This window comes from Enhydra lutris, unplaced genomic scaffold, assembly GCF_002288905.1.
Source record: "Enhydra lutris kenyoni isolate GAN:26980312 unplaced genomic scaffold, ASM228890v2 scaffoldscaffold5, whole genome shotgun sequence".
NCBI classification, from domain to species: domain Eukaryota; kingdom Metazoa; phylum Chordata; class Mammalia; order Carnivora; family Mustelidae; genus Enhydra; species Enhydra lutris.
Window position 1 is genome coordinate 4,714,416 of NW_019154089.1, and position 27,636 is coordinate 4,742,051.

General features: G+C 43.5%; 1 protein-coding gene across 1 annotated transcript; it reads left to right on the forward strand.

The window, feature by feature from the left end:
* The first annotated feature begins 14,104 nt into the window (after positions 1-14,104).
* Positions 14,105-17,169, forward strand: LOC111141057 (interleukin 9). The gene is made up of 5 exons (XM_022493386.1): positions 14,105-14,221; positions 14,335-14,373; positions 14,679-14,711; positions 15,882-16,013; positions 17,059-17,169. The coding sequence occupies exons 1-5, from the start codon at positions 14,105-14,107 to the stop codon at positions 17,167-17,169; spliced, it is 432 nt and encodes a 143-aa protein (XP_022349094.1).
* Positions 17,170-27,636: the final 10,467 nt, after the last annotated feature.

A 27,636-nucleotide genomic window follows, 5' to 3' on the forward strand; every position in this document is an offset into this window, starting at 1 on the left:
CAGCTCACCTCTACCTGACTGTGCCGTACCACTGACGTTACTCAGATATGTTCATCCACCATCTGCTCCCCAACACCAAGGTTGTCAGAAAGGCCAGCTAGGTGATGCTCTCCATTCAGAGCTTCCAAAGTAAGATGGGCAAGGACATTCAGCATTGTCCTCCCTCTGCCTAAGTGGGAGTTCAGGGAGGAAAGACCAGCACCCTTGTGTCTCCTTTTGTCTCTTCTGCCCTACCTTCTTTTCCCTATAATCCCTTAATACCAGAAGAAATAGGCTTCCAGTTTTCATTCCTCTTGGTCCCTTCCTCCCCTGCCCTGGGGCAGCAAGCTTCACAGCCCAGCCAGCAAAGTCAGGTGGCAATCTTCTATTTATATACCTAATCCTAATATATTGAAAGATACAAAAATTCCTTCTGGTCTCATTGCTAAACCCTGATGGCTAAGGGAGTGTGAGAAGTGGTGATATGATTCTTCATGGGAAACAAAATCTGGACATGTTTAAATATATTACACTTGTAATGCAAGTTTGTAGTTTGTAGCCCAGTGAAGCTGTCAGTGAAGGAGACATAATTGGAGACTCATCAGCATGTGGATGGGGGAAAGCCAGGAATGAAGGAGACATCTATGTCATGATAAAGGAGAGCTCAGAGCCCAGCACTGAGTCCTAGGGAAACCCAGTAAGGAGAGGCTGAAATGGAGAGAAAGAGCCATCAAAGGTTACAGAGAGAAAGTGTATGAGATAGGAAGAAAGTCAAGAACATGTGGTGTCACTGAGGCCATGAGAGGAGCAAGTTTCCAGAGAAAGGGAGCACTCAGTGGAATCAAATGTTCCCAGGAGATCCAGACTATGACGGATCCTAACTCGCACTCTGATCCTGACCCTGACCCTGCCACACCTTCAACTCTTCCTTAGAAGGATACTGAAGAGAAATTGTAATTAATAATAATAATAATAATTTTAAAAATACCTTATCTAAAAGGGCCAGTGGTAACAAAATTTTGTAAAACCGTGTCACTATTTTTAATTACAATGATGCTCTACTCAGAGAATGCTGTGCTCTTTGAGCCAAACTGAAACCCCATCGGGATGACTAAATTGATGAACACTGGTGATTGGAGATCCCCACTATTACTGAGAATTTTTCGAGGTACTCCACAGGATCTTTTAGTCTGCTTCTCATGAAGTATCATGAGAAGCAGAACAATGTTTCTTTCTTTGTTTTGCTTATCTTGTTCTGAAATCAACTTGGAAAACACACTTGTCTCTCCTCCTTTCAAACAGACACCAAAGCACATGGTTTTGTGGGCAGGGCCTCTGCTGGGTGCTGTGCTTGGTGTCCCAGGTGCTCTGGAGACAGCAGAAGTATAACAAGAGGTAAAGCCTCCATTTCCACCAAAAGGAGCTTTGAAATAAAGTGTTGGGGTGGGTATGACACTCATGTCCTTCTGCATCTACCCACCATTGTTCTGAATTTCTGGTGCCCACCATTCCTACCCTGACCTTCCCTTTCAGTTGTGACTGTGACCATAGTAGGAATTTTATTCATTTTCTCTGTTCCACTTTATCTATTTAATCAAACTGGATAATCTAGAGTATGGAAATAATAAACTGTGAATACAGTGTTCAAGTGCAGAGTTTGAATGAACTAGTTACTTAAATGGTCAGCCTCTGAGCAGAATGATAATGCAAAGAGAATGGGTTGAGTCCTTACTCTGTCTCTCACCAGCTGAATGACTGTGGAGGTCTACAAAACAGAGTAGGTTTGTGGATAGGCGGTGAGAAGCCTGGCCTCTAACTTGGGCTGGGTTTCTAGAACCTGTCACTAGTCATGGAGGGGGAACAGAGCTTGCCATGACTTTGGGGAGAAAGACTGAGTCAAGAACTGAAAAGAGAGTCATTTTGAATAATTCCATCGACGGGAGCAGGATACAGAAGTAGAAGTGGAGACAGAAGCCAATAGCTTGCATTTAGGGCCAACTCGATAGTTAACCAGTCTGAGGGGGTGCAAAGGAAGTGGATCCCAATATGATCCTACAGTGCTGCTGCACAGAGCCCTGTCTCCTCTGAGATGGAGAGCAGAGAGCGGCTCCATGCTGGCTGATGTCCAACCTCCAAGACAAGAAGGAGACCTGGCTCTTGAGATAAGGTGAAATTCCCCCCCAGTAGCTGTCCGCACTGCTGACTGTACTATCCCTGTTCTGAACCACCACTCAACCTCTCAGCTGCTAAAGAAAAAGCATACATCTAAATTTGTCTTCTATTTTTGTTAAGGACAGAAAGAAAATGCACTGGTTTACATGGGTTCTGTTGGGACCCATCTCAGTTCAGATTATCTTTCTGAACAACTGTTCCTATGTATCAGCAGAGCAAAAATTACTGGATATATAAAAACACCCAGCCTTTTAAACAGAACATTCAGAGTGAATAACCCTGAGGGAGGGGGAGGAGAGCTTCTTCTCTCTCCCATGTTTCCTCTGTATTTATTTTTTTTTTAATAATTCTTATTCTTCCATTGCATTGATAAAATGAGAGCAGACTATTACGGCAAAGAAGCATAACAGTTCTTGAAGATAAAAATTATAACTGCAAAACTGAAAAGAAAAATGGAATCCCAGCAGCAGTAAGCACAGCTAGCTTCCGTCTTGCTTTCTAATGTCATTCTCCAGTAAAAGGAATCGGCATTCTTTGGAGGAAACAGCTGCCTCCAGGACTGCCCCAGAAAATAGACAACATGAACCTGGAACACCTTGTAGTGCCAGAAAGTAATGTGCTCACAAAACAAAAACAGAAACGGGACAATCACGGGGTCAAAAGGGACACAGGAGACAAAAGAAACAGCTCCCAATGGTCAAAGCTGCAACAATATGAGCCACAAAATAAATAAAGCAGTAATGGATCACAACCTGAAATATAAAATATATACCCATGAGTCCACACTGATATAAATAATTGAATAAATAAATAAACAGGAAGACAGAGGTGCCATGCAGAATAATCCCAAATAATTTATGTTGATACTCAGCCCACAAGGAAGTGAAACCTAACTCCCCACTCTTTATGTGTGGGCTATCTATGGTGATTTTCTAAGTCTACTTTCAAAGACTACAGCATGGAAAGAAGGGGAAAGAGAAATCTACTGTGGAGAAATCTGACAAACACCATCTCTGCCAGACCATCAAGGCCAATATCAACAGGGATAAGTCATGTTAGTGTTTGTATTCTTAAATGATGTGATGAAAATAAATCTTCATTTCTGTGGTCTTCCTCCCTAACCTCAGTTTAATCACGAGAGAAACAGCAAGCAAATCCCAACCAAGGGACATTCTATAATACCTAACCTAACCAGCACTCTCAAAACTGTCAAGGTCATCAAAAATAAAGTCTTGAGAAACTGTCGACCCTTGGAGGAGCCTAAGGAGACAAAATGACCAAATGTAATGTGTTCTGGATGGGATGCTGGAACAGAAAAGGACATTAAGTAAAAACGAAAGAAATCTGAATAAGGTATGGGCTTTAGTTAGAAATAACATGTCAATATTGGTGTACTAATTGTAACAAATATGTGGTAATTATGTAACAAATGTAAGCTGTTAACAATAGAAGAAACTAGATGTGAGATATATGAGAACTTTCTGTACTACATTCATGATTGTCTTGGAAATGTGCTCTAATAGAAAAACTTTATTAAAGATCAAAAAAGAAGACAGGAAGACGCTGGTAAAGTGTGGGAGAGAGTAGGCTGCTTTTGGGTTCTGGAAGTGGGTGTCAGATTTTGGAGGAAGAGGAGCTGGATGGCTGAATCCAGGGTAGAAACACTTCAGTTGAAGTGAAAGTTTCAGTGGGATTTTTAATTAATCTTAGTGGAAAATGTAAGGCCATTTTTTAAAAAGATTTTATTTATTTATTTGACAGACAGAGATCACAAGTAGGCAGAGAGGCAGGCAGAGAGAGAGGAGGAAGCAGGCCCCCCGCCGCGCAGAGAGCTCAACGCGGGGCTCAATCCCAGGACCCTGGAATCATGACCTGAGCTGAAGGCAGAGGCTTTAACCCACTGAGCCACCCACGCACCCCTGTAAGGCCATTTTATGTGTCTTTGTGATTTGTATGTATCACCTTCCTCATTTTTATAAAAAATGGTACAAAGTGGGCTACATGAGCTTGTTACTTATTTTTTGGGATGCATATTAAAATTTAAAAATATTAAAATATTCATTAATGGGGGGGGGACCCACCCTCAATAGAGGCTTTTAAGCAACAGACTGGGTTCGCAGATAAATGAATTGGCAATTAAAAGACCCAATCCAGAAGTGCCCTTAAAAATCAGAAGTAAAGACAATGGTAAGAAACTTAAGGGAAAAAACAAAGGCATGAGAAATAAGCCTATGAGATTTCAATCTGTGTAATAGGAATTACAGAAGGAGAAAAAAGAGAACTGGAGATCAGTGAACTAAAAGAAAGACTTTTACTAGAGAAAGACTATGATCTTAAGATCAAATGAGCTAAATGCTGGTCAAGAATAAAAAGCATAGTAGCCACAACTGTTCAAATTCTGGTAAAATTTCTGAGTCTGCATGAGGATATAGATCATGCAGGCAGAAAGGGAAAGGTTTCCAAAAAGGTTTCCTACAGAGGAAAAAGAAATAGGAATTTCATCAAAGATGTAATTAAAAATTGAAATTACAGATTCTTAAGAAATTAATGCAAATGAGCCAATCCAACACCAAAAACCACAGGAAGCTGCCCAGGCTGTGCTTCCAAGAAGGTGGGTCATAATCTGCTAAGAGCTGTGTAATTCTGGGAAAGTTACTTAATTTTTCAAATCTTCAATGCCTCGTCTTTAAATAATATCAGTTACTTCCATGATGCTACTTATGTGCCAGACACTGTTCTGGGGCGTTTTAAGTACTAATTTATCCTCCACAAGAGCCCTATAATGTAGATGATATGATTGATCCATTGTATAGCTGTAGAAACAAGCACAGGGAAGTCACTTGCACAAGGTCACAGAGTTACAAGTGGCAGTAATCATCTAGCCCAAAACTGCACTCATCATCACTAAGTTATAAAGACTTCTTATGAAGCCTTATGCAGTGTTATGAGGATTCAGTGGGATAATGCAAATAAAATGTGTAGCACTCTGCTTGCCATACAGTGTACTCAGTAAGTGAAGTTACTGTTTGTTTAAAAAATGAAGCAAACATACGACTCAAGGAGCTAGAAGAGGAACAACAAAATAAATCCAAATCCAGTAAGGAGGAATGCAAGTATGTAAAATGCTAATTTGGAAAGCTAAGAAAAATCATGCACAGAATTGATAAAAGCATAACCTGAATATCTGAAAAGAATCAAATATATAAATTTCTTACAAGGTTTTTTTCCCAAGAGAAAACATGGGTAAAATGCACAATCTCACCACTTTGTTAGCATAAATCTGGGATCATTGTCTAGGAAAATGCACATAAAAAATTAAGAAGTAGAAAACCTAAAAGAGCACTAAAAAGAGAAAAACCAGAAAACTCCAAAAAATTAATGCCCAAAGGCCATCAGATCCAGGTTTTCCAGACAGGTTTATCAAAACTTAACTCATTTAGCAAAAAAAAAAAAAAAAAAATTTTAAGAAACATTATTTTCCATCAAGCTTATTTCCGTATTCTGCTTAAGAGTCTGGAAAAACAGGGATGCCTGGGTGGCTAAACTGGTTGTTTGTATGACTCTTGGTTTCTGTTCAAGGCATGTTCTCAGGGTGGTGAAACTGAGCCCTGCACAGGGTGCTGCCCTGAGCTTGGAGCCTGCTTAGGATTCTCTTTCCCTTTCCCTTTCCCCCTCCCCCCACACTCACGTGCACACCAGCATGTGCATGTGTGTGTGCTCTCTCTCGCGCGCTCGCTCACTTTCGTTATCTCTCAAATAAATACATAAATAAAATTAAAAAAAAAAAAGAGTCTGGAAAAACAGCTTAAGACCATTAGGTGATTGTTCCTACCCATTAGCTGCGGTCCAGTCCTCAGTAGCGGTGGAGGGCTGCAGTCTTCTGCTGGGATGCGCTGAATAAGCATGAGGGCGCCCACTCCCTCAGACAAGTCTGCCACATCGGGTGAGTACCAGTAAATTTGGTAGCTGGAACAGTCCAGGCACCCTGGGGTTCCTCCCAGATCGACCCCTTTCAGCAGCCGCAAGCTCTTCCCTCTCAACAAACTCCTAGAACTAGAGTTTAGGAATGGCCTCTCGCCACTGCTCATGGGAAATGGTGCTGCACATGCGCAGAACTTCCCGGGGCCGTCATCCTTCCCCTCAGACTCAGAGAGCTCCCCTGTTGCTGCAGGGAATGGCAGTATCCACAAAACACAGAGGACATTATGACATAGATGCCATCACTTCCTTTTGCAAATGTACTATTCCATTTGGAAGTCAAGGTTGGTGCCACCTAAGTGGGTTCCTCCTGCAAGGAATTTAAAGACATCTTCCTCCTTCATCTGTAGTACATCAAGAACTTTGAAGATTGTGAAAGTTTCCCTTTAAGTTACGATGGGTACCCAGAACAATGCCTTATAGACCCCTTTCTGGGTACCACAGAAAGGCCAGGAAATATTCCAGGTGCTGTTCTAATTGCTGTGCCCCAAGCTCTACTTTGTCACTGGGTTTGTGGAGATGAGCAAGAAAAATCCCTTGCTCTTCACAGAGGAGTAATGGCAAAAAAAATTTTCTCATACTATTTATGCTCTTCCAAAATGCAGAAAAAGATGGAAAACTCCTAATTCACATTAGGATAGAGTAACCCTGGCCAAGACCCTCAAAAAAGGGATAACTAAGGATGAACTCACTTACAAATGTAGATGATGTAGGTAATGTGTTAACCAGACACTTCTAAAAGAGAATTTGGCCTTACCATTAAATTTTTTTGGCTTTGTTCCCCTGAAAACCAAATGAAGGTAAAACGTCAACTAGGCCTGATTGGCAAAATGTATCTAGAATGGGAGGAGTCTAAATGAACTATAAATTCCTCAAGGGGACACCACAGCCTCGGGCTCCCAAGTTCAGGGACCTTAGAAGCTACAACTATGGAGCTCTCCCAAGAGATATTGACAACCATCAGGGCACAAGGCTTTTAAGCCAGGATCATGCCCATCCCCTCCAAATGGGAGTTTGCGTCACACCTGAGCCATCTCATCTGGAGACGTAAAGGAATAGCTCCTGGATGACTGTATGGACCACTCCCGCTGAGAGGAACACCTCATGCTGTCATCCTGGCAAACTGTGCTTCATCTACTCTTCCGAGGAGACACATATGGAGTGTAACCTAGGATGGTCTTATGAGTCTGAATGCTTAGTTGGCCCTATGTTTGGTTGAGTGACCGAGTCTAAAAAGACCTCCCAGTGAGCACTGAAGATAAAAATCCAAAAGAAAGGAATAGCAAATTCAACGCAGCCTTTTTTTTTTTTTAAATGGTGATAGAATATGGCCAAATAGAATTTTTTCCAGGAATGTAAGGATGGCTCAACATTTGATAATCTATTAAAATAATTCATCACATGAATTACAGAAAAGATAAAATTCATGATCCTGACAGGAACTGAAAAGATATTTGATAAAATTCAGCTATCATTTCTAATATGCAAAACTAGAAATGCAAAACTATTCCCTAATATGAAATCAATAGCAACTAGAAATGCAAAACTATTCCCTAATATGAAATCAATAGCAAACATGATACTTAAATGAAAAATATTGAAAGTATTCCCAGTAAAATGAAGAAAATGTCAGCAATGCTTGTTATTACAAAGAAAAAAAAGGGAAGGAAGGAAGGATAGATGGAAGAAAGGGAGGAGGGGAAAAAAAGGAAATAAGACAGCATTCTAAAGGAATTGATTACAGCATCAGGGATCAGCCAACTTGGGCTGGCTGCCTGTTTTGTTTTGGTTTGTTTTTTGCCTATTTTTCTTTTAAGTAAAGTTTTATTGGGACAAAACCGTACACACTGATTTACATTATGTCTATAGCTACTTTCCTGTTACAACCAGAGTTCAATAGCTGCAAACAGAGACCACATAGTCTACAAAGTTCAAAATATTTACTATCTGGATGTTTACAAAAAAAGTTTAAAGAGGATCATTATTTTCAATGAAAACATCCACCTAAGGAAAAAAAAAAACAAAGAGAATCAACTGAAAATCATTCCAACTAATAAGAGGGTTCAGTAGTTGGTGGGTATATAAGATAAAGATATAAACATTAAGAGATCCATTGTGTTAGATTACATCGTTTGGCCGTAATTCCTCAGTCCTCCCCATAGCCAAATTCTTTGCCATGTAATTGTTCAGTGTGTGCTCACCATGGGCAAGGTGACCTGCTTTGCTCACCGATCAGCTTCATGGCTTGCTTTGGCATTGAGATGTTGGCAGAAATGATGCAAACAGAGGCTGGAGATGAAACTGAGCATTGGTCTTACTCCTTTTATACTTCCTCCACTACTGTGAGCATAATGTTTCTGGATTATCTTACTGGTCTTGTGCATATGGGAGCTGAAATGCTCCAACCAATACAGCTGTATCTACAGTCTACCTTCAGGCCCAAAGCCATACTTTGATATATTGATTGCATTCAATGGACTTGAAATATAGTCTATATAGTTGGGTCAGCAGAAACAGAGGTTGATAAATGGCATAGCAGACGAGATCACAGGCTTTGGGATCAGAAAAACCCAGTTCAAGTCACTAGCCGTGTGTTTAAGGCATCCCTCTTAGCCTCTCTGAGCTTCAGCATCTATGAAGTGGGGCTAATAAAGACTGTGCAGAAGGCCAAGGGACATAATATATATATAAAGTGTTTCATATATTACCTTGCACATAGTAAGGGTTCAGCAAATTCTAGTGCCTTCCACAATGTGACCCAAAACAGGAGTTCTCATCCCTTTTTAATTAGATGTACACCAAGAAATTGTCTACTACAAGGGGAAGGTGGGTCCCACATTCTCTAAGAAACACGGGGGCAGGTTTCTGCTAATAATGGGCTGTGTCAATGGGAAAATATAAAGAGTGCATTTACAAGGATGGCCTATATTATTATTCACTGATGGTGAGAAGGAGCAGAAGCCAAAAAGAGAGGAATGGAGCCAAGATCTTGGAGCTCTGGAAATTGCTTGGAAGCTAAACTCAGAGCAGTGTGCCCCGAGTCCATGGGACCCAGAATGTGCTTTGGAGCAATGTGAGGGGAGAGGTCCAGAGCACCACCTAGAAATCACCCTCCCTGGGGGAGAATCCCCTTCAGGGATAACAGCATCCAGTGGGGTTTGCCCCTCACAGTTGGTTGGGAAATAATGACATAGAAGTAACTATTTGATTAAGAAATTAGTGCTTGAGGATTCTCATAACTAGCTATCTCTTGGCTATTTAAAAGACAAGGTAGAATGGGTTTTACTTAGAAATTCTGTGTCTTTTTGTGTGTGTCATTTCATGCTGGGGCTTCCTAGAAAAAATAACCATGTTGTTTTATTCCTAGAGCAATAATCCATGACACATGGGTGTTTAATCACAAAAATGTCAAACTTTATCTTTGAGACAAAATAAATGGTTGAGTATCATCTTTTCTCATTTATTGTAAAATACATTATCTACACTACATCTTGGTAAGCATCCGACTCTCCAATCTTCTTGATATTTAAAACAGGTGAGTAATTAATTTCTGAGCTTGGTGTATTTCCTCTGTAGGAGATCATTTGCTTACTAACATTCTGGTATCACAATAAATCCTAAAAGCTAAACCTCAAAAGCTGTAGACTTCACTAGATAAACATCTGCTGTTGTAATGGTGTTTTAAACTGCAGAGTTGCTATTTAAATATTCTTAATTCTTTTCATTTTTATAACTGAGTGGCTGGGAAGATAGAAAAGAGCTATAAGGAATAGTCACCTAACTTTCTTTCTCTCCCCCCCCCCACCCTGTTTCTTCCTCTATGCAGTCAGAGTTCCCACACCTGACATGCCTTCTTCATGTAGTGACTATGAGAACTGGAAGAGAGAAGAAATTGAAAAGCTCTCCAAAGTTCTGACGGGACTGCCCTGCAGGAGGCTGTATTTTGTTGATTGCTTACTCACTCTTCAAATGCTTCCCTTGCTCAAATTTCATGAATGTTACATCTGTTCTTTGTTAATGATCCACTGGGAACATGTCTTGGTCATTTTGTAAATAATATACATTAAATACAGTTTTACAAAATTAAAGTTATTCATTAGTCATTCACTTAACCAGCAATTCCTGAGCACTTAGTATAGACCACACCCTGGGAATACAGTAATGAACCAGAGTCCAGCATCATATCCTTCTTGTGGAACTTAATCCCACTTGGAGGAATAGATACAAGACAGGATTGTGCAGATTGCAATGACTGCTGTGGTCATGGAGGGCCACATGGAGGAAGTGGCATTTGAGCTGAAGCCTGAGGGATGAGAACAAGCCATACATGGAAGAGCTGAGGAAGAACATTCCAGGCAGAGCTTAGCAAGAACAAAGGCTTGGAGGCTGGAAATAGAAAGCAACCAATATGACTATCAGGTGGGAGCTAAGGGGAAGAGCAGAATATGAGCATAGTCTGGACCAGACCAGATCACATTTCCAAGTGGAAATGTGGTTCCCTCTTGAGGAAGCATCCCAAATTGATACCCCTATCCTTCTATGAGGTGGGGCTGAGTAATCTGCCCCAGATTCCGGTGTGGGTGAGTGTTGGTGGTACATGGATATGTGGAAAGGCTAGGTAACCAGCCCAAGGAGCACCGGTGTCCAATGATGACATTTCCCTTCAACAGTACTTGGGGGCAGATACAAGGGTATGTGACCCAAGGCCAGTTTGTCAGGCCAGTATTTGACCCAGAGAAAAAGGAATGTTAGTTCACCCACTTTTCTCCTGACTTCAATATGTAGGGCTCTTCATGTAAACCAGGACCTACTTGAGATAACTCTGACGGTAGATACCAGGCTACACCAAGAGAAGACCTTTGGCTCATGGGGCCAGGAAGCTCACTCTACAGCCCACTGCAGAAGATGACGGATATCCAGCACTTCAGAGAAGATGGCAGCCCATGATTCCAGAGCTTCCCCTGCCCTGCCTTCTGTACAGAGCCCTGAACTGAATAACAGGAAGGGGAATGGTAAGAGAGACCCTCAGGCCACCAACTCCTAGCTCAACATTTCCCAGGAGGGGAAGATCATAGATGATGTCTACTGATGAAACATTTCTTTCAATCTTTACAAGACTCTTCTGAGGTAGGCCTTACGTGAAAACTGCACTCCCATCCTGCACATCCACGTCCTTGTTTTACAGTCAGGAAATAGAAGGATGAGAGGCCAAGCAACTCACCCATATCCATATGGCCAGCAAGTGATAGAAATAACATTGGAAGCCAGGCAATCTGATTGCAAGGTCACGGGTGTTAACCACCACACTCTCCTATTACCCCACTGGTAACTGGACAAGCCCACTTTTCTTTCTGGATCTAGCCTCCATCTATCCAGTAATAGGGGCAGTATGGTGTTTTCCTCAGTGTGGGAGGCACATCTGAGGCAATGAGAAAGGATTTCCACGCCTTACATACATGGCATTAAATAGTACTGATCTACACAATGGGAAGGTGATTGCCTTTTCAAGTCTCTTTTACGTCTTCCAATGATGTTAGAAAAAGAAACGTTTGATCTGATGCTGGCATATCTTTGACATTTCTCTGGCACGTGCCGATTTCCATTTTTAGAAGAGATTTCCATTTTTACTAAGCTGCAAGAGGCAGGGTCTTCTGTAGGCAGTGATTTCTAGCTGAATTTACTAGCACTATTGTATTCTCATTGTTACCGTCTATTGTTGCTCTCATGATTTTATTTTTCTTGGTTTTTTAAATGATTACTTCTACTTCTATAAAGTGTTCATGTTGCTATTGTTACAATTCTCTTGTCCATTCCTGCATGGTTATAAGATGGCCTCGGAAGCACTTGTTATCATATCCACACTTGAATTGCAATAAGGGGGTAAGGGCAGGTCTCAGCTACTTTTGCCTCCTGTTAACCAGAAAAGCTAGTGAATTCTAGAGGCATTGCATTGATCAGAACATGTCATGTGGCCCCTTGCAGCAGCGCAGTAGAGGGACTAAAAAAGTGGGTGTTTGGCCGGGCCCATTGCCATCCCGAACTAGTGAGGATTCTATCAGCAAGAAAAGGAGATCACTACTCTGTAGAGACCATTACTCTGTAATCAAAGAGTTTGCCATAGGCTGGTAGGCCTCTGTAACTTCTCCTTAGTGCCTGCAGAGGACAAGTGTGGACCTGCAGGAGGATTTAGGGAAGTTAGCAAAAAGCCGATTTTTCCCTTGTTTGCTCCCAAGAGACTTCCCTTCCCCATAGTCCGTCACAACTCCTAAGGGATGGCATGAACAGGAACAACAATATTACCACACACTCTTACAGGGCTGGTGACAAAATCATATGGATTTGTCCCACTTGCTAGTATGGCTCAGAGCAAAAGAATCCCTGCTTTTGCAGTCTCTAGTCTGAGGAAGATACATTTTGTTAAGCTCACACACCCCCAAATGCCTGTCCCGAAACTAGCTTTGAAACTATAAAATCATAGTTTTTGTGTATGTTTCTTACTATTTCAAAAACTGCTTTTCTCATTAATGTTTTGATTCAACAAGCATTTAGTGATAGACCACACTTCCACAGGTGCCTGCCCGGGGGCTGAGGATATAAGGCTGAACTAGACACATATGGGGCATATATCCCAGTGGGAGAGGCAGACAAAAACACACAGAGAAGCAGGAGAGCAAGATTATGAGCTGAACCTGGGAGACAGCCTTCCGGACCTCAGTACAAAATTTGTTGCTTCCCAGCTGTGTGGCTTTGGGCAAATTACTTACATCTCTGCTCCTCAGCTTTTCCCATTGTATAAAACAATGGGAGTAATCATAGTACTTACCTCATAGGGCAACAGTGAGACAACTTTCTGGCTCATAGTGAAAAAAACAGCCTCTTCAAAGGGGCAGGAAGCTAAGATACAGGGTCTTAAAAAATAAAAAATGGGCTCAGGTCATGATCTCGGGGCAGTGAGATTGAGCCCCGTCTCAGGCTCTGCACTCAGCAGGGAGCCTGCTGGAGATTCTCTCTCCCTCTGCCCCTCCCCTTACTCTCGCTCTCTCTAAAATAAATAAATAAATATTTTTAAAAATAAAAGATAAAAAATGGGGATGACAAACTAGTATCTACCTAATTTGGTGGCTATATGTCGTACATGGCTTAATTCCCATCAAGTGCTTAAAATGGTGTCCGGTATGTATTAAGTGCTCAATAAATGCTAGCTATTATCCTATTTCAGGCACTGAGTGTTGACTGGATGCTGTGCAGAGTTACATAATTTCCCTAAAGACACTAATGAATCCTCAAGGCCAATTTTAACAGACACTGTTGCTACATTCTTGCTGGTACAGTTAAAGAGTTCCTCCTTCAGACACCCATTTAAAGGAATATTTGCCCAAAGATGCATTTGTATGAGGTAGAGAATCTGGCCCTAGGCATGAAAAACACTTATGATTTGAGGATAAAGTACAGTAAGGTTAAGGTTGCAGTGGGTTCACCAGCGTGAGCTTGCAAAACCCTGACAGAGCAGCTCACAGGCATGATTTCTCATTCTCCCGCCCCCTCCTGGACCTTCATTAGAACACCCAAGACTGGCTAGTGGATCAGCATTTCCAATAAAGTAAAAAGGGGAAAATACAGACCTGGGTGTTCATGGAAAATATTCTAACTCTCACAACTAGAGCATCTGTCTTAAAAAAAAAAAAATTATGGTTTTAAGATCTTTAACTTTTCCTTCAGCATCTTGGTACCCAACTTTTGAAAAGTATCTTTTCTGGGGAATGACATTTCCCAGCACAATGTCACATAGTCTTTGCCAAGTGACTCAGTTCGACGTATACATGTATATTTTCAATGTCAAGTGACCCAATCTTACATAGAAAAAGTGGGCACCTGGTATCAGTTTGATGTCAGGGTTTTCCCAGGTTTGCAGGGGAGCTTTAAATACGACTCCATCTCAAGGCATCTGCAAGCCAGCTTCCACCTCCTTGTCAAGATGCTCCTGCCCGTGGTGGTCCTTGCCTCTGCCCTGCTCCTCTGCTCCGTGACCAGCCAGAGTTGTCCGACCTTCATGGGGATCAGGGATGTCACACACCTCATTGACAAACTGCAGGTAAACAACAGAGCGGGGTGCTGACAGGAAAGGCAGCTGTTGAAAATTTAGGTGAAACGTAAGAATGAAAAACTCACCACCCATTATGGGTTCTTGCTTTCTACTTACTTTAGGAACATCCAGCTTCAAAATGCAACTGCAGCCATGCCAATGTGAGTCAATGCTCTTTTAAGAACTTTCCAGGGGCACCTGGGTGGCTCATGGGTTAAAGCCTCTGCTTTTGGCTCAGGTCATGATCCCGGGGTCTTGGGATCGAGCCCCACATCGAGCCCCACATCGGGCTCTCTGCTCAGCGGGGAGCCTGCTTCCCCCTCTCTCTCTGCCTGCCTCTCTGCCTACTTGTGATTTCTGACTGTCAAATAAATAAATAAAATCTTAAAAAAAAAAAAAAAGAACTTTCCAAACTTACTTCCGTGTTTGCATCGGGCATCCTCACTCTGGAATTTTTCTTTTGCAGGTGACTGATTGTTTGTGTCTGACCATTCCTTCTGTAAGTATATAGTAAAACAACATAACCTCGACCTTGTATTCTTCAGAAGTTTCAAGTAAAAATGAATTGCTCTATTTGATCTTTTAAGTAAGATGTTACTCGATTGTAATTGTTACGGCTCAGTGTTTCCTTTTAAAAGCAGCCTCCTGAAATTCTTTACCGTCTACATCACTTTGTATCTAGTCAGCTTTATGCCCTTTCAGAAGTTTGAACACTCTTCAATCCTTTAAAAAGAATCTTGTATGTCTTTTTAGATTAGTGGCCATGTGCACAGATAAATCACACCAGAGCTGAGAATATCAGAATATAGCTTATATCATATTGCTTACTGATTTATTCCCTAAAACTCTAGAGTTGCAAAATGAGTAAGTAAAAGTAACTCTTTTTCTTTCCTCTTGCATGAACTATCCAGGTGCTATATCTTCTCTCCCCTTCCCTCCCTTCCTATCTGTCTTTTCGGCTGATGTAGGGTGGCTGTTGCAGTTTGAATGCTGGGAGGTTAGGGTTTCTAAGGCAGAGGGAAAGTGAAAAAAGGGTTCTGGAGGGTCATTTATTCCCCACGTAGGCAAAGAGGAAGAGTGGCAGAAACTTTCTGGTTTAGGTGAGGAAGGAAGCAAACCCTGGGAGAATCTGAGCTTCTCACCTTAGCTGGGGTCAGATATCACAGCCCATCAGGGGGCATCCCTTCGATGAGATGAGTGTGAGGTGCCTTCTGAGGATGGACCATGCATCTATAGTCCAGGCCAGACCCTCAGTTTATGGTCCATGATTTTAGTTCACATGAAACACCGGCTCTATTCATTTGGCACATCCCATCAGACTGGTATGAGAAAGCTTTTCCTCTCTCTCTACTTTGGACCTTACTATTACAAGACATACAGCAGAGGAACATCAGGGGCCAAGAAGACTAGAACTAGTTTCCCAGCATCCATAGGCTTTGTGTTCCTTGGATGGAACCAACTGGAAATCTCCAAGGAGGGTCACTGAGGAAAAATGGTCTCACCTTGAAATGCTGATCATTTCCTAGACTGGGAAGGGACCTGTCTAAATACAATACCAGTTTAGGTTACATTGGTTAAGTTAAAATAGCGTCTGAAGGCATTCTTTTTGTGATTCTTCTCAAAGTGGTCCTCAGAAGGTTTCTTTGAATCAATTCTTTTTATTTACCAGGACAACTGCACCACAACGTGCTTCCAGGAAGGTCTGTCCCAGATGACCAACTCCACTGTGGGAACAAGATACACCCTGATTTTCAATCGAGTAAAAAGAACAGTCCAAGACCTAAAGAAAAACAAGTGCCAGGTGACTTTGTTTTTATCTGTGATATGCTCTGCTTAGTTGTGTTTATGTGAGGGTCAATGACAACTCTATCAAAATGAAAAAGGAAAAGGGATGATGAACTTGGAATTGGTAGCTCAAGGTCAATAAGAGAACTCTAAGAAATTTACCCAGACTGACAAAAGTAAAGTGAGATCTGCCCCGGATAGTCCATTATTCCCTTTAGTTTTAAAAAATACTCACGACCATGTTGCCATTCACTTCTCTTGAATGATGAATGCATCTGTCCTGATTATAGTAAGAAGCTGAAATCTGGAGGATCAGAGCTGTGTCTCAAAGGATGCTAGCTAAGTTATACTAGGGCACCTTCTCTTCTTCAGCATATGCCCTGGTCCCTGGAGGGAAAGGTGGGTGGGAACTCCTTGGGATTTACCATCTCCACCACTGTCCCCAGAAGGCTGAGAGCCCTTCCTTCAACTGCTTACTGAGCTACTTACCATCAACAGCACTGGAGTTCTAAATGCTTAATATTTACTGTTTCATTGCAATACCATTTCAATGACAATTGTTTCAATGATCATTTATCACCCTCACTTTATGAGAGGAGGAAACAGAGAAACAGATGTTCAGTGGGATTAACCAATTTGCCTAAGGCTAGGTACTTAATGTGAGGCAGAGTTGAAATTGGAAGTCTGGTCTATCTGACCCCAAAGTCCCACTCTTAGCCATGACCTTGGAAGGACAACCAAAAAGGATAATAAAAGGTTAAGACTCAAATAATCCTGAGTTTTCCTCTAATGAGGAGATTTAGGACCATTTGATGGGAGTGTGTGTGTGTGTGTGTGTGTGTGTGACACCCCAGGAACAGTAGCAGAATGTTAGCCACCTGCACTGTCTATGCAACATGCTAGCCCCCGACCTTCCCAAGCATTTGCCCTCTGTCTCAAGCCCCTGCTGCCTGCATACCCCACCCCACCACACCCCTACCCCACTTCAGTCCTCTAAGCAGGGTGATTCCTGGTCCACACTGTTCTAGTCACTCTGTCTTCGCTAACTTTTCTCCCCACAGTTTTTTTCCTGTGAACAACCATGTAACCAAACCACAACAGGCAACATGCTGACGTTTCTGCGGAGTCTCCAGGAAACTCTTCAGAAACAAAGGGCGATAGGCAGAGTCTGAAGATGAAATATTATTTATGCTATTTATTGAATGAAAAAGCCTCCTCTTTAATCTGGGACCATTAAAAAATCAAGTAAAGCCATGCTAAATTAGAATCAGTTGTAATTAACTTGTTTAAAATTGTATTTTATTTTGGAATAAATATATATGAAGAAAAAGAACACCATCTGGTCTCCAGGTGCTTATTTGCTCCTTGCTGCTCAGAAAAAAAGAAAGCTACAAACACCGTGAAGGGACTGAATGGATCAAGGACTCCTGTAATAACAAGATTCCTTATCCTGAGCAGACTGGGAGACCCACTGCCCATGCCTGGGGACACAGAGGTCACAGTTAGGAGTGGTGTGTGGGGTTGGTCTGAGGGCTGCTCTCAGGGAGGCTCAGGGCACCCTCCTTGTGGGTGCTGGGGGAGGGAGGCTCAGGGCACTGCCAAAGAGTTCAGGGTACTGAGAAACCATCTGTGTACCTGAAATGGGAGAACACAGTGTGGTAATCCCAGGAGGTAGGAGCCTACCCAGGAATGTGGGCACCTACACACAGAAGATAGCAGGGTTTGAAACTAAGCCGGGGGAGACCCACAGGACAGACTCTCTGAATTAGAGCTACCCAGGGATCAACAGTCACCTATTCACCCCCAAAGACCTTCCACTAGTGCCCACCACACGCCGGGCAGCGTGCCCAGCCAGGGTGCAGAGCCTAACGGGGACTCTCCCAGAGGGATCCTTGGACCAGGTTGTTGACTTGGCATATGGGGCTCTCTGACATTACATTTTTTTTTTAAAGAATTTTTTTATGTATTTGACAGAGAGATCACAAGTAGGCAGAGAGGCAGGCAGAGAAAGAGAGAGAGAGGGAAGCAGACTCCCTACCGAGCAGAGAGCCCGATTCGGGGCTCCATCCCAGGACCCTGGGATCATGACCTGAGCCGAAGGCAGAGGCTTAACCCATGAGCCACTCAGGTACCCCTCTGGCGGTATATTTTATATGTCAGCTTGACCAGGCCACAATGTGCCCAGATATTTAACTAAACATTGCTTCAGGGTGTGTCTGTGAAGGTGTTTCTGGGTGGGGTTAGCGTTTGAATGGGTATACGGGCAGCGCAGCTCAGTGTGGATGGGCCTCATGCAAATCCACAGGGGCCTGAAAAGGCCAAGGAAGCATTGGCCCTCTCTGTGCTGACTCCATGAGCTGGGACACTTGCTCCACGTGGACTGGGACTTACACCATCAGCTCCCTGGCTCTCAGGTCTCTGGACTCATATTATTCCCCCACCAGCTGCTTTCCTGGGCCTGGAGCTTGCAGAGAGCAGAGCATGGGACTTCTCAGCCTCCTTAATGGCATGAGCCAATTCCTTATTATCTATCTGTGTGTCTATTGTTCGATTTCTCTGGAGAACCCTAGCTAATACACTATCCACCTGACTTCAATATTCAACCTGCCCCTTCCCCCAGAAGCCCAGATCCTATCTTCTGTTCCATGGTACTGACTACCTTCTAAGATGCTCTGGCATTCCTGAGTTGACCATGTTTGTTGTTTGTTGTCTGTCTCTCCCTGCCCAGATGTCAGCTCTCTGAGGGGAGAGAACTTCCTCAGCTCACTGTTGCAGCCCAGATGCCTTTCCTGAGCCTGTACTCCTTGTATGCCAAAGCAGAAACTCCATAAATACAGACTGACTGAATCAAAGACTTTCGAGATGCAGAAGTAGAGTATGAACTGGTCTGGTGGTCAGGCATGTACTCACCTAGAGAAGACATGGTGACACACTTGATGTGCTCACAGAGGTGAGGTCCCTTCACAGAGCTCCACGCTGGCCCCAGGCTGGGGTTCACATAACCTGGCCACTTGGGAGGGGCCCTCTGCCAGCAACTTCCTGCCTGGCTCTGTGGGATTGACAGGGTGGAGGCAAGGTTAAGGCAAGTGTCTTGGGGTTAGGATGGTCTGACTATCACAGTCACCCTCTCCCCCACCACCTGAAGGGTTAGAGGCTTGGGAAGAGCTTACAGGAATCTACCATGGGAAGTATTTTTCCGGGTACTGTCAAAATCAGAATTGCTTCTCCTCTCTATTGAGCTAGAACACCCTTGGGTACTTTTGATGACAATAATACGGAAAGTTCAGAGCATCAAGATTTCCTCAAGGAGCTTCACTTGGCTTTTTGTTTTTTCTTTTAATCAGTTATGATGTTAAACAATATCAGAACTGACCTTATTTCATTTTTTAAAAAAGATTTGTTTATTTTAGAGACAGGCAGAGAGAGAGAGGTGGGGGAAGGATAGAGGGAGAAGGAGAGAGATTCTTTTTTTTTTTTAAAGATTTTGTTTATTTATTTGACAGACAGAGATCACACATAGGCAGAGAGGCAGGCAGAGAGAGGAAGAAGCAGGCCCCCTGCTGATCAGAGAGCCTGATGCAGGGCTTGATCCCAGGACCCTGAGATCATGACCTGAGCTGAAGGCAGAGGCTTTAACCCACTGAGCCACCCAGGCACCCCAGAAGGAGAGAAATTCTTAAGCAGACCCACAGCCCAACACAGAGCCCAGCACGGAGCTCGATCTCACAACTCTGAGATCACAACCAGAGCCACCAACACCGAGAGTCGAGTGCTTAACCACCTGCACCACCCAGATGCCCCAGAAGTGACCTGTCCTTTAAAAAGCCCTCATGGCGCCTGGGTGGCTCAGTTGGTTAAACCACTGCCTTCGGCTCAGGTCATGACCTGCATTGGGCTCCCAGCTCCATGGGGAGTCTGCTTCTCCCTCTGACCTTCTTCCCTCTCATGCTCAGTGTCTCTCTCTCTGTCTCAAATAAATAAATAAAATCTTTAAAAATAAATAAATAAATTAATTAATTAATTAATTTAAAAAAAGCCCTTGGCCAAAGTTACGATTCTCTGACACTCTAAGTAGCCCTGATCCCCAGAGTTGTGCAAACACTTTAGGGATGGGAGGCAGGGGGGATGGAGAAGGAATTTTTAGCAAGGACTGCCTCACTCAGGGGGGCTGGGCTATCTTCTGGAGTGCAGAAATTATGGGTCCCTGGGGACATCCAATCAATAATTGTCTTAATCTTAGTTTGCACAGAAAGAAACAAGTCTCTCAATGATTTATTTATAGTGACATGAAGATGAAAGGGCCAAAGCCGGATTTTCTCAGTCAAGAGGCTTTCAGAAGGGAACCCACGGTTTAGCCTTTGTTCTCTCTCAGTGCTGAAGGCCATAAGCAGTTTGTAGTGGACACAGACCTTAAGACAAGTAGACAGTCGTCACAACTTATTGATCCACCTGCTTCCCAAGAGAAGTGAGAAATATCATGTAGCAGTGGTGGGTGGGTGGACCGGGGACATTGGGCCTGCCAAGGAGAATTCCTGAGCACCTCCCATAAGAGTGGGTACCAGACTTCATGTTCCACTACGACTGTTTATAATAGTATATCCCAGCATCTCCCACATGATTTTTTCCCCGACACTGGAAGTTCTGAGTACTAAACATCCTCAGCACCCTCCCTCTTTCTACACAGGGCTCCTCAAGCTGGGTGCTGTTCCTGCCAGGCACCCAGAGCATGGAATCCAGGTGTGGCTACCAGACTCCCTGTCTGGTCTGGGATCCCAGTGCACAAGGCACTGAGGAAAAAGGTCTATCTGGCTAATACATACATTGTTACCTATTCATATTAAGCATGAAATTACTAAGCACTCACTCTGTATGCACTAAGCATGCATTATCTCATTTAAACCCCTAGTAAGCACAGGAGGTAGGGATTATTATTTCTGTTTCATAAGTAAGGAAATCGAGACTCTGAATGGTTGAAGACCTTCCCAAAACCCTATAACTAGTGAGACCTCGAGCACCCCTCTGCCCCAGTGTCTCATCCCAAACCTATTGCTCTCTCCATTCTGTTCCTTTCTTATTTTGTTTATATCAGCTGTGTTTCCTCTGATGACGGTCTAAGGGTAAATCAGATTCATAATAATGTGGGCCCACACTCCCTGATTCCAAAAGCTGAGGACCAGATAGTTTTCAGAATTGAAACTGTTTGGCCTTCTAGAAAGGGAACACATAGCTCACGTGCTATGAATTACATAATCCCCAGAGCAGGGCCCCCGGGCAGGATTCTATAATGAAATACATTAATATTCTGAAAAAAAAATCCACTTGAGCTGTCACACAAAGTAGTCAGGTTTTGCAGCCAAATGAGTCTCAGCAAATCCTGGGCTTTCAGAACTGTTTGGATTTCAGAATTGTGATAATTCCCTAGTCCTGGCCCCACTTACAGAAGCGGGGGGGAACTCCCTCCCAAGGGCTTATCTGGGGCCAGGCTGGGCATCTCCAGGAGGGACAGAGGCTTTATGGCCTCCCGGCTCTTGGCCACAGGGCCTTCTCTCGTGTCCTCCACTTGGCTTTTCTGAATGGCCCCAGACAGGCGTTTCCCAGTGTGGTTTATAGCCTGAGGCAACTGGGGCCTCCCCCTCAGCAGAACTCACCCTGTACGGGGATCAGAGTGAGGACAGATGCTAGTGGCTGGTGATGACTTCGGAATAGCCTGCCGGAGACGATGGGCCTGGAGATGAGCTGCAATCCACTGTCACAGATGAGTCACCAGTGTCGTCTGGTGGTTTCCCTCAGCTGTTCTGCAAAAGTCACATTAACCCACAGGATACACCCCTGCAGGCCAGCTCAGCCCACAGTTCTCAGGGCCTGTGATGAGGCGCATAGTAATTACTCTCCTGCCTCTGTCAGGAGAGTTGAGATTTATCTAAAAAGCCCCTTGGAGAAAGGAGAAGAAGGAACATGTATTGAGTGTTTACTGTGTACCAAGCATTCTGCTAAGCATATTTTATGGAATATCTAGTTGGATCTTTACAAGAACCTCATGAGGTAGATATACAATTTTTGTATATAGTTATTCCCAGAGCACAGATGAGGAAACTGAGGCCCAGAGAGGTTAGTATACCTTGCCCAGGGCACACGACTCACAAGAAGTGAAGCCAAGGTTCTGACTCATGTAACTGGCTCTAGAGCCCCATCTTCCATCTAACCAACAGGAGAATGGAAGCTCTCAACACAGCCATCCACCTTGTCCAGGTTGCCCAGCCCCAGGCAGAGTTGTTTCCAGAAGATTCTGGTCCAGGGCACAATAACACTGACCAAAGCCAAGCCCACAGTTTACTGACTGTGACCAGTCCCCATATGTCTGTCTGTCTATCAGTTTGCCCATCCATCCAATTTGAAGCATGAGGATATGGTGAAGGCTCAAGACTACCATTCCTTTCCTAGCCTGCTCCCCTCACCTAGTCTAGATGAAGAACTCTCTTCTGCAGCAAAGGGAGCTCTCAGAAGAAATGTAAAGACCACCCACCCACTTCAAGCGTAGAATTCAGTGGTTTTTAGTGTCATTATAGGGCCGTGTGGCCATCACCACGGTCTAAATTCCAGAAAACTTTCTTTACCCCCAAAAGAAACCCTGTACTCATGAGCAGCCATTCCTCCCTTCCCCTGGGCTTATCAACCAATGATCTACTTTCTTCTCTGTAAATTTGCCTCTTCTGGATTTTTCCTATAAACAGAATCATACAGTATGTGTTTTTCTGTAACTGGCTTCTTTCACTTAGAATGATGCTTTCATTCATATTATAGCATATATCAACACTTCATTTCTTTATTGCTAAATAATATTCTGTTGTGTGGATATATTGCATTTTATTTATCCATCTACCAGTTGATAGACATTTGGGTTGATTCCACTTTTTGGCCATTATGAATAATGCTGCTATCAACATTCATGTAAAGGGTTTTGTGAGAACATGTTTTCATTTCTTTTGGGTATGTACCTAGGAGAATTGCTGGGTCATATATATATATATACACATACATATACATATATATGTACACATATCATACACACACACACACACACACACAATTTTTTTTGAGAGGACAAGAGAGGGAAGGGAGAGGGACAGAGGGAGAGTGAGGGAGAGAATCTTAAGCAGGCTCCATGCCCAGTGCTGAGTCCAATGCAGGGTTCAATATCACAACCCTGAGATCATGATCTGAGCCGAAATCAAGAGATATTTAACTAACTGAACCATCCAGGTGCCCCTATGTCATATGGTAACTCTATTTAACTTTTTGAGGAACTGCCAAACTGTTTTCCAAAGTGGCTGCACCATCTCACATTTCCACCGGCAATACACGAGGGTTCCAATTTCTCTACCTTCTTGTAATTGATATTCTTTGTCTTTTTAATTATAACCCTCCCAGCAGGTATGTGGTGGTATCTCGTAGCTTTGAGTTTTATTTCCCTAATAACTAGTGATGAATCTTTTCACGTGCTCGTTGGGTACTTGTGTATCTTCTTTGGGGAAATGTCTATTCAAATACTTTGTCTATTTTTTTTTTATTGGGTCACTTGTCTTTTTATTGTTAAACTGTCAGTGTTCTTTATATATTCTAGATAGTAGTCCCTTATCTAAATTTGCCAGTATTTTCCTACATGTTGTAGGTTGTCACTTTATTTTGTCGATGGGTTCGTTTGTAACACAAAAGTTGTGAACTGTGGTCCAAATTGTATACATTTTGTCACTTGCACTATTGTTATTCTAAGAAACTGCTACCAAATGCAAGTTCATAAAGATTTATTCCCATATTTCCTTCTGTGAGCTTTATAGCTTTAACCTTTTCCCTCTAGGTATATGACCCATCTTGAGTTAATTTATCATATATTGTGTGCAATAAGGTCTCAACTTCATTCTTTTGGTATGTGGATGTACACTTGTCCCAATACCACTTGTTAGACGCTTCTTTCTCCATTTTATTGTCTTGGAACCCTTGGCAGAAACCATTGACCATAAATGTCAGGGTTTATTTCTGGACTCTCCCTTGTATCCCATTGATCTACGTCTCTCTCTCTCTTAATGCCAAGCACCACACTCTGATTACCGTAGACTTGTAGTGAGGAAGTGTGAGTCTTCCAATTTTATTCTTCTTTATCAAGATCATGTCAGCTATTCTAGATCTTTTGCATTTCCATATGAATTTTAGGATTAGTTTGTCAATTTCTGAACCTCTCTCTCCAAAGAAAAAGCCAAATGGTATTTTGAGAGGGGTTGGATTAAATCTATAGATCAATTTCGGGAGTACTGCCACCTTAACATTCGTCTTCTGACCTGTGGTATGGAATACTTTTTCATTTAGTTAGATCTTTAAAAGTTTCTCTCAACAAGGCTTTGTAGTTGTCAGTGTATAAGTCTTGTGCTTATTCTGTTAAAATTTGCCTAAATATTTGATTTTTCAATTGGTATTGTAAATGGAATTGTTTTCTTGATTTCATTTTTAGAATGTTCATTGCTAGGATATAGAAATATAATTGATTACTGTTATTGATCTTGTATCATGAAATCTTGCTAAATTTGTTTATTGGTTCTGATATTTTTTCAACGGGTTCCTTAGGATTTTCTATGTACAAGATCATATCATCTGCACAGGAGGTATTTTAGTTCTTCTTTCCAATCTGGATGACTTTTATTTCATTTCATTGCCTCATGGCCCTGGCTAGAACCTCCATATCATGTGGAGTGGAAGTAAGAGCAGCCCTCCTTGTCTTGTTCCTGATCTTCGTGGGAAAGCATCTAGCCTTTCACCATTGAGTGTGATGTTGGCTGTGGACTTTTCATAGATGCCTTGTATCAGGTTGAGGAAATTCCCTTCTATTCTGTTTGTTGAGTGCTTTTATCACCAACCAGTATTATATAGATGTTGGAGAGGAGAGGATGACAGCAGACACCTGTGAGGGCTCTGCCAGTAAGTGAAGCCAGGGGATAGTGGTGGCAGGACTCCAAAGAGGGGTGAGTACCTGAGAATGGAGGGCTTCTGGATTGCTTATCCTGGGAGACAGCAATCTGAAAAGAGAATGCCTCCTGCCATCTAGCACATGGTGCAGCATAGGCAGCCCCCAAGATGGGCTTGATACATCAAGTATCTTGATACATCAAGCCCCTGAGTAGTTCTGATGGAGAAGCCAAGGCTTTCCCAGAGGACAGAGAGGGGTCTAGGGCTTGAGAGAGAAGGCTGTGCATGGACCACAGATCAGATGGCCAAGATCAGAGAGGAATAAAGATGCTTCCCCAGAAGCCACCGTGGAGGGAAGGCCAGACCCCAGGACTAGACAGGAAGAACTCCAGCATAGGATGGAACACCTCCCAAGAACCAGGAGCCAGCCTCTCCCTACACCCCAACCCCCCAAAATCTAAAGTCATTCCCAGGAGATGGAGGAGAAGGAGAAAACCCTGAACTGCCTGCCTTTAACTTGTTTCTGAGTTTTACCATGAAATGGCAAAATTACTTCTTACCGCCATCAGATGGAATGGGGGGCTGAAAAAAACTAAAAGAAAAATTTTAAAAGTCTTCACATAGGGACTCCTGGGTGGCTCGGTCAGTTAAGTGTCTGCCTTCAGCTCAGGTCATGATCCCGGTGTCCCGGGATCGAGTCCCACATCGGGCTCCTCAGTGGGGAGCCTGCTCCACCTGCTTGTGCTCTCTTACAGATAAATAAAGTCTTAAAAAAAAAAAAAAAGTCTTCATTTATTTGTTGTACACCGGAGGGTATCGTGGAATCATTCAGCAGACACCGGTGAAGCATGCAGGGAATGCCAGGGTCTGGACTCAACACAGAGAGAGGATGCAGGGGTGTCTCCAGAATGTATGCGTGTGGACCCAAGGACCGGTCCAGGCAGCTGGGAGGCAGGAGGTACAGGAACTGAGGACTGGTGTTATGACTGGCGGCAGGGACTGATCTCAGAGCAAGCTGGCCCCACCCCACTCTTAGCCATGGGAAAGAGCTAGCGATTCTCTGGATGGTTTTTCTAACTCTCAGGTACTAACGGGCTGGATTCCTCTGCTGGATCAAATGTTTTCTGGAAAGCCCTTTGCTATCAGCCTGACAACAAGGGGCACTAGAAGTCAGCATCCTGAAGGGCTGGCATCCATAATTCATCAGACATCCTCAGCATCAGCAAAAACACATCAGTATCTTTATCCACCCTATCCCAAGCATGTGCATTGACTGCCCCTTTGGACATCCAAAGGCCTAGGGGCCAGGCACCAGTAGTTCTCAGGTTTACCTATAGAGACAAGGTCCAAGGAACACCACTGCAGCCACCCTGTGTGGCAAACCACCCGAACTCACAGAGAGGAAGGGCAGTCTAAACAAGAAACCAGAAAAATCAGATAAGCAATTGCCTTCCCTGCCTTCTCGAGTTCCTGTTTTTTACTTTGTAGTTTACAAAACCATGTTTGCAGTTGATTCTTACGAAAGCCCTAGTAGGTAAATAACGGAGCCCCACTGTTAAATCCCCCCATCTTACAGGTGAGAAAACTGAGGCCCAGACGGGGCAAAAGTGGGCCAAGCTCACCAAGGTAGTTGAGGATAGCCTGGACCTGGAATGCCAGGTGGAATTTCCTCTCACCTGAGGTTCATTCCACTACAGAGAAGTAAAAAGACAATAACAACATAGATGGTGAGATCCCAAAAACATGAAGAGAAGTGTCATGGGACTCAGATACTCTCACCGTGGAGGACCCTGGTCACAAGTTACCAGAAGCTGACATCTGTGGATGGTTCTGTTGACCTTTGCTGCCACCAAGTGGCGATTCTGCAGTTCCTCAGCTGAGAGACCCTTTGAGTGGCTGATTTTTTCTTTTCTGTAGTGCTGCAGGAGGGAACAGAGAAATCAAGGAAGACAATCCCAAAGGGGAAAGGAAAATAATCTAAGGATATTTTCCCCACTGGGATTTAAGCTAAGAATGGCAATTAATCTGTATGCCAGCTCTGCAGGCTGGTGGTGGCCACCCAGGGCCCTACACTGGGGATTCTCAAGTGGCATTTAGCGCATCAGGAAAAGGCTCTCTGACTGATTAGGGATGCCTGTTGTCGGCACAGAAGTGACAGTGATGTCATGGATCCATGCCACAGGACAGCCAAAGAGCAGTGGCCTTCCCATGTGATTCTAGCAAGAGGGAAATTCAGAATAATGAAACCATCCTGGAAACTAGACTGTGGACAAAACATTTTATTATGTTTTGTTCTCCATGTGACAAAAAGGCCCGGAGAATGTCCATCCCAGCACGCTCAGCACCACGGCCTCCAAAGTGCCTTACCAGCGCTTGTGACCCAGGTGGCAAGCCCAGGTGGGAAGGCTCTTACAGGGCTGCCTTTCCTTCCTCGGTGCCCTTCCTGCCCACCTGGGCCACGAGAAGCCCGACTACCATCCTCGCTTTCCCTTCTCACCTGCGTGGAGAGGGTCTGTGGGCCGGTGCCACCCACAGACATCTAAACAGAGAGAAGAATGAGGGTAGCCAGTGCCCTTGGAAGCCAGGCAGAAACACTGGATTCAGAAATGACCTGAAGAGGTTTTTAGTGTTTTTATCTGACAATGTGGAGACCAGGGAGCTCCTCCTAGAACTCCCAGAGAACA

Coding starts and splice junctions, on each gene's coding strand:
- LOC111141057 (XM_022493386.1), top strand. CDS start 14,105: ATGCTCCTGCCCGTGGTGGTCCTTGCCTCTGCCCTGCTCCTCTGCTCC. Junction 14,374..14,678: donor GCAACTGCAGCCATGCCAAT/GTGAGTCAATGC, acceptor TTTCTTTTGCAG/GTGACTGATTGTTTGTGTCT. Junction 14,712..15,881: donor TGTGTCTGACCATTCCTTCT/GTAAGTATATAG, acceptor TTTATTTACCAG/GACAACTGCACCACAACGTG.